Source organism: Penaeus vannamei, chromosome 31, assembly GCF_042767895.1.
Source record: "Penaeus vannamei isolate JL-2024 chromosome 31, ASM4276789v1, whole genome shotgun sequence".
In the NCBI taxonomy this organism is placed as follows: Eukaryota; Metazoa; Arthropoda; class Malacostraca; order Decapoda; family Penaeidae; genus Penaeus; species Penaeus vannamei.
The window spans coordinates 27,828,967-27,836,466 of record NC_091579.1 but is presented as its reverse complement, the minus strand read 5'-3'; the positions used below and the strand labels follow the sequence as shown (position 1 = coordinate 27,836,466).

General features: G+C 34.9%; 1 protein-coding gene across 9 annotated transcripts in view; it reads right to left on the bottom strand.

The window, feature by feature from the left end:
- Shark (SH2 ankyrin repeat kinase) overlaps positions 1 to 7,500 on the bottom strand; it is a 22,948-nt gene that overhangs the window by 5,643 nt on the left and 9,805 nt on the right. For 5 of the 9 annotated variants that reach the window (XM_070144028.1, XM_070144027.1, XM_070144026.1 and 2 more), the window contains exons 7-15: positions 7,475 to 7,500; positions 5,526 to 5,728; positions 5,002 to 5,178; positions 4,454 to 4,591; positions 2,223 to 2,370; positions 1,765 to 1,913; positions 954 to 1,142; positions 539 to 682; positions 70 to 178 (exon numbers count right to left, since the gene is read on the bottom strand). The exon at positions 7,475 to 7,500 is cut by the window's right edge and continues 133 nt beyond it. In XM_070144028.1, coding sequence (XP_070000129.1) covers positions 70 to 178; positions 539 to 682; positions 954 to 1,142; positions 1,765 to 1,913; positions 2,223 to 2,370; positions 4,454 to 4,591; positions 5,002 to 5,178; positions 5,526 to 5,728; positions 7,475 to 7,500 — 1,283 coding nt within the window. The remainder of the gene's footprint in view (positions 1 to 69; positions 179 to 538; positions 683 to 953; positions 1,143 to 1,764; positions 1,914 to 2,222; positions 2,371 to 4,453; positions 4,592 to 5,001; positions 5,179 to 5,525; positions 5,729 to 7,474) is intronic. The other 4 variants (XM_070144030.1, XM_070144024.1, XM_070144031.1 and 1 more) reach the window with 3 other exon arrangements.

The following is a 7,500-nucleotide window of genomic DNA, read 5'->3' as shown; positions in this document are numbered from 1 at the left end:
AATATGCACAATGATATATTTTCTTTTTATAATAAAGAAGAAATAATAACAAAACTCAAATCTCTTTACCTTCTGCAACCTGTGCAGCCCAAAGTTTGAGATGGAAATCAATGGATACTTGCTCTGGATGTTCCAGCAGGAAGTCAAGAAGAGAACCCATTGCCATTAGTTCTTGGACCTTTCATGAAAAAATTAAAATGGGGTTATACCTAAATTATCAATCTATTTATTTATCTATCTATATCCAATACTCATATTTTCAATTAAAACATGCATTAAGAGTAAAATTTCAGGTTGAACTTGTGATATTCTTAAACTAACTAAATGTTATGAAGCTTCCCAACATCTTCTGTGAGATCTGAATGTTCCTTATCCCTTTGGGAGAATTGATGTCTTATCTATTATATTTCTATTCACTGTAAGTAATTGCAAAAATATGTTTTAAAATACCTAAAATCAATGCAAAGTCCTTCAGTGTTGCTACAAATGAATTCAATAGAAAGAAAGTTCAATGCAGTAATACATTGTTCTTACTTACCATAGCAACAGGAGGGCCATGGCAAACTCCTATGAACTTGACAATATAAAGATGATTCAAGTTCATCATTACTTCAGCTTCCTTGAGGAAGTTTTTTTTGTTAACTTTGTCATCATCGTGGAGGATTTTTACAGCAACATCAATCTGGCAAATGCATATTCTTATAAAAGACCTAATTCTTAACCCAATGCACATTTCATAACTATATGAAATGAAATGAACACTGATCTAAAAAATAATTTCTAAAGCGATTTCATCAAAATCACGCACATAAAATCTGTATACTAAATTAAGACAAAAAATAAAACTGAAGCCAATCATATTTCCTACATAAGTTGATCTATAACTCTTCTTACATGAACATATGTACTAATTCTTCTCTCCATGTATCTCACATTTTGCAAGACATACACACCTGGTCACCTGATGAACTGTGCCAGACACCTTTCAAAACCGAACCAAATTCACCATCACCCAGACGTCGTCCAATACTGAGGCGATTGATGTCGATATCTCCAAATATTTCATTAGTACGGTTACCATCCATCGTTGGGCTGCTACCACTCATGGCTGGTCCTTCTCCATGACTATTGATACTTAAGTTCTGGAGGAATACATGGAAATATGTGTAAACTTAAACAAAATATACTGCATACTTTAACTGCATTTGGGTACATTAATATTTTTCTGTAATGACACATGTTACAAATGCTGAAACCCAAATTACATCCTACAGCATCTTTGCATATCCATATGACGTATTTCTGTACCCTGTAAAATTACACACAGTTCACAGGTCACACAGTACATGTAAATATATAAACACATTTATAGTACACAGATGCCTTAGAGACATAACATACTGTTAAAACCACCTTTCAAGCCTGAGCTGTCTTAAGCAAGCAATTTTCACATTTACACTGAACAGTCTTGATAGAGTCTTTTTTTCTCATCTTTCTTTGAGTGTGAACATGATATGGTAAGGGTAGATTAGCATATCTGGTAAAGGCAAGCATCAGTCTTCCAGCCTCAAGGCCACTGACACCAATCCCAGTCCAATATCCTTACACCTGTATCCAGATGGCCTTTCTTTCTCCATCTATGACCCCTACAAGCCAACAGAGACTATTTAAAAGGTGAGATGGGTTAATTTCCATGTGGGTTCAGATAATATGCTGAGGATTTTGATCTCTTGTGGCTAAAAAGAGTGAAACAGTGTAACCTACCTTTAAATCTAATTTTAGATTCTCTCGTGAAACACGCTGTGGTGCATGAGGTGGTTGGCGAGTAACTTTTTGAATTTTGCCATATTCCAATGGAGTGTGAAGATCAATTAAATCCTCGGTTGCATTTTGTGATGCCTGCGATAAGGGATCTGGAATGAATGATAATGAAGACATGTTAAGTGTCTCACATGGCCTCATCTTTTCAATGTAATATGTTTAACAATTTCTCTCTTTGTTGTGAGTTACACCCTGCCTCTGCCATTTTTAGAAAGAAAGAAAAAAAAAAAGTTTATAAGCTTATTGCAATGTCTTCTTCCTATTGGGCGTTCATAAACAGACGTATAATCAAAGAGGCTCTTTTCCCCTCTTTACATGGGGATCATGTGTGCTTCCTGAAATTTAGTTGTTAAATGGACTGAAATGCAATAAAGAAATCATATATGCATAGAAAGACTCACCAGTTATAATGATGTTAGGTTTTGGTACCTGTGTTCTACCCAGTACCTCTGGGCCTGATGGCCTTAAATCATCTTGGCTTACTGCAGCCAACAATGATTGTTGCTCAGTGGACCCAGCTCCACTATCACTGCCATTCTGAGGAGGAAACTGAAAATATAATTACCATTATTGTATATAAAAAAAAAAAATTGTTTTGTTTTTGTTTTGGTTTGTTTTGATCAGTGAGTGTCTCTGAATAAAATATTGTCCATATAAAGCACAAGCACCTTGTAAAAGCAAAATTAACTGTCCAGGCAATTAGTTTAAATGCTTTGCTTGTATAGCCTAATATTGCTCTAACTTATATCAAGCCTGTAGATATGGTTAGTCCCTTGTCAGTGATATGAAAATGAGGTGTAGATTTGTCATGATTGCCTCTGTCAGATTAGTGTCAATTTTATTCCCCATGGATGACCTCCCATCATAAACTGGAGTACTCGATTAAAGGGGCCACTGGTCCAAGGAACTGGTATTCACCTATTGGACCTGGATGACGTTGTGGTCACATCACGGAAAAACATGAGCCAAGGGGCAGGTGATGTGAACATCCCATCAACTGGGCAAATTGGCCGCGGCCTGAGAGATGCGTACTGCTGTCATGAGCGAAGGCCAGGGTGATAGAAAAGACTCGCCATGAGTACACAAACCTCTTGGAGTGTGATTCGACTCATTTGGCGCTTAGAAGGGGGCTTTAGCATTGTTCCCGTTGATAAACAAATATGGAGTGTAATGTGAGGAAGCAGTGACTGGAAGAGCGACGGCTCCAGGCAGGATGCTATTAGCATGCTGTGCACTGTATTCCTGACCACTGTGAGCCGCGGCACAGGTTCTATTATATGAAATTGAAAAAATGAGATCTATGATACAAATAACCAAATGTTCCATATTTTTTTCTTGCAAGGGAAATAAATAATTACCATCTGAATAAAGCAAATCAAAAGACAAATATGGACATTGGAAAATGGCGGTAAAGCTAAAAAAGTTTACACAAAATAAATTTGCAAAGGGAAGGCACAGAGTCTTATCACTGCTCATGGGTGTTCATGTGTGCCCGGCCTGGAATACTGGCCGCTTACATAAATCACTGCCTAGGTTTCCAGCTCCATGATTTCTGCGATGCAACCGGATCCAAAGGGTTAATCACTACAAACGCTATGTCTTCCCAAAGGGATATTGGGTTATTTATATTTTTTCGATTATTACAAACTCAGACTTCCTTTCTTTTTTCTTTTTTTAACGTGGAATGCAAAATCATCTTTTCTGAACCCATTCTATCAATTGACACAAGTAACTGTTTTTTATCATTAACATAAAGACATCACATTAAACCTAATGGGAAAAAGCCTGCGCTCATTGGGTTTGCAAATGATGAGAACCAAATGAAGATGAGAATAATCAGGAAGATGATGAAGACAGAAGCAGAAGAAAAAGAAAACAAAGAGGAAAAAACATAAATTAATATCAAGTATTACTTAAAAAATAAAAAAGGAAGAAGAAAAAAAGAAAAAGAAATAGACAAGAAGAACTACAATACCTAAGCAAAGAAGAAGAAAAAGAAGTAAACAGGAAAAAAGTGAAAGAAAGAAGGAAAGAAGACAGACAGAAAGAAAAAAGGACAAGGAATAACAATAACACTATGGAGAAGAGAGGAAGAGAAAGAAACAGAAAAAAACAAGAGGAAGAAGAGAGATGTGAAGGAAAATGATAAAAATTAAGAAGGATGATGATGAAAAGTGAATAGAAGAAGAAGAAGAAGAAAATACAAAGGAGCAGAAGCCAATGAAATGGAAAGTGGAAAAAGACGAAAATAAAAATTAGAAGACAAAGACTAAAGAGAAAAAAGAGAGGAGAAAAAGAATATGAACAGGAAAAGAGAAGAATATGAAGATAAAGATGAAGAAAAAGGAAGAAGACAGGAGAAGAAGATAAACAAGAACAACAAGCCACATTAGGAACATAAAAAAAATAAATAAATAAATGGAATAAGAATAATAATGAGATAAAACAGGAGAAGAAAATAAAGAATAACAGGAGAAAAAGAATATCGGGGAAGATGCAGAAGAAGGAAAGGAAATGGAACAACGAAGAGAGAAGTATCAGTATCATCAAGTAAAGCACAGCCAAGCTTGACAGAAAAAAAAAAAAAAAAAAAAAATCAAATCAAATCAAAAATGTAAAATTTATTCCTAACCTTAAAAAATGGACTTCTGCTTCTCAAATGAGGCCTAAATTCTAGCAAGGGAGACACTCTGGCAAGTGACCCACTGGGAGATGGAGTCTTGCACATGTCAAAGGATTCTTGGCTATGTGTCAAAGGAGTGCCTAATTTCTGAAATTTTACATAATGGAATAACGAGATACATCAGGAGTAAAAGAAGAAAGAGAACTTGTATTTTAAAAAGGCACAATTTGACATACTCCCTCTGTGAAATGTGAATAATTTCTGGATTAATCATGCATAAGAGCTACTATCAAAAGGAAAACTGCTCAACAATTGTGATACTGATTAAGTTGATGATGTAAACCAATGAGGAAAATAAGTTATCTATAATATCAACAACAATAGAAGAAGCAGAACAATAAAGAGAAAAAGAAAAAAAGGACAAAGTAGAGGAAGAAATACATTGCACTTATAACAACATTAATAATAGTAATGACAATAATTATAGTAATCATTACTGTTATTTTGGGAAATGAAGATACCTATATACACTAAAAGCTAAACCATATGTAACCTACATTATTGTGACTAACAGGAGGACCTTGGATTGGAATTTCATGCTCAGGGAGTGGCTGTGGAGGGGGCACTGGAGTGAGAAGTCGGCATGGAAGACCATCCATGAAACGTGAGTAATGGTTGATCATGCTCTCCAGTGATGTAAAGTATGGGCCGTCATCAATGAACACTAATTCACCCTGCAAAGATAGGACATTGTATTAGCTGCACTTTGTAATTATGTAAAATCTTAAATATAATAACCCTGTAGAAAAGGTATGAATCTGAATGAACATCTTCACAATACACAAGCTGCACTTGACTGGTTTCCAATATATCTTCGTCGGAATTAAAACCTATATTGAAGAAAAATAAGTAACCATATGGAAAAGAGGACTGAAAAGAAGAATGTGAGGCCAAACAAAATAGGTGAGAGACAGAAGAGAGCAACAATTCAATACAGAAATGCCCCCCACAAAAAATTATCACCTTGAAACAAAACTTTTCTCACACCTAAAAAAAATTCTGGCCAAAAATTCAATCTCACCTCCTGTGAAACTTCATAGTTATACACTTGCTCTTGGTAGAACAACGTCAGAACATAAGTCCCCAGTTTCCTTGTACTCTGTCGCAGGAGGAAGTGCCCTGGTTTTGATATGTTGGTTAGTCGTTCTTGGGCTACATGACGGTCAATTTGTCCATGATAGCAATCCCTTAAAGAATGCAGTGGTGGTGAAGGCCGATGATTTACTGCAGAAGTGTAAAATTACGATTATAATTAAGGCTGATAAAAGAAGACTATAAGGGAGGGGGGAAAAAAGAAAGATAAGAACTGCATCTTGTTTAACAAAATAATAAATCCAAAGTATTAATCTAAAATAAAAAGATGGGTTATGCCATACCACAAATGAGAATTTCCTTGAAGGCAAAATAAAATGATAAATTGAGATGAAATGCCTTGATGTCCTCATCAATCACAAATCCATATATAAAAATACAAATGCAACAAGGCCAATTACTAATGGAAATAAATAAAAAGAATAAAAACTCATTATAAATACTGAACACAAGTTAACTGTTTTCCCATATTTTGTTATATCTGGCAATATTTTTTATAGTTATATGTAATTTAACCACATATTTTTTTTTCTAATAAGGTTGAAAATTACAAGAAAAGAAAGACAAAAAAAAAAAAAAAAAAAGATAATAACAATACACAAAAGAAATATTGAAAGTAGCAAATCTTGAAGACATATTATCTGCCCTATGATAATATACACTGATTAACCAGTTACTCTTCCAGAAAATCACAGTTGCATTATAAAAATACAGATACTTTCCACAAACTGTATGTTTAAAGAAATTTACTGAAGTCATTGGTGTCTCAAGGCCACTGTGACATTAGTTTCTCTTGTAAATCAGAGACAAGTAACGTATTTTGTTCTGAAGTTCTGATACAAAAGCCTTGTGGATTAAAGAGTCTAGCACATGGATTAAAGGTCACCCGGTCAAAACATCTGAAACAATACACATGCCATTATCAACACTCCTCCTAGTCTTCACTACCCTTCCCCATAGCCCATGCCATCATGGAGGATCAAGTTACATAAATTCTTTCTCCTGGGCCGAGGGCAAATATGTATCACTTCTTGGATTTTTCCTTTCTGTATCTTTCCAATCTAGAGTATGGTTATTTTCCTACTTTTCTCCCTATCAAGTGTTTCAGCTCATGGTATGTGTTATGAGGAGATTATTTTTAGCAATTCCGTATGCTTCTTCTATCTGAGGAGTTGTCTCTATATCCTTTTGTTCCATCTTTTTCCCCGGAGGGATGTCTTCCTGTAGTAGGTACCCATTCATTATTCTTTCTTTTGTTCCCTCTTCTTCTTATTCCTCTTTTACTCTTTCACAAGGGGTGTTTGGAATTTATTGAAAGTAGATAGTATGGGTGGTACATGTTGGATGTCTTGAAATTGGTACACTGTGCACAAACTCCAGCAAATGCATATGTTCTTTCTTCAGTATTTATGTTGTATCATTGTTTTCAGAAATTTCATTCCATTAATAAGTAACCCCACTTTTTTATTTATTCATTATTGAGGGCGTGTGTAACATATATTCTAAAATAATTTTCAATGACACTTGCAAGGCATACAAACAGTTGAATCTGTCTCAGCTTGACTGTATCAACAAGCAGCTGGGTGACTGCTGTAAATGTAATTTTGACATATCCATCCAGTATAATAGAAACATACCAAACAAGTAAAAAAGCAGGTTGCTAGTCTTTATTACCATGTTCTAGTAGGATCTAATGTACCCATAAGCACATACACTTAATGTATACATATATATCTAATTCAAATATACATGCACATTTGAGACATGCTTAATAATAATAAATGGCCTTACCCAAAAGTCTAAAAATTTCAACATATATATCTAATTCAGATATACATGCACATTTGAGACATGCTTAATAATAATAAATGGCCTTACCCAAAAGTCTAAAAATTTCAACGTGG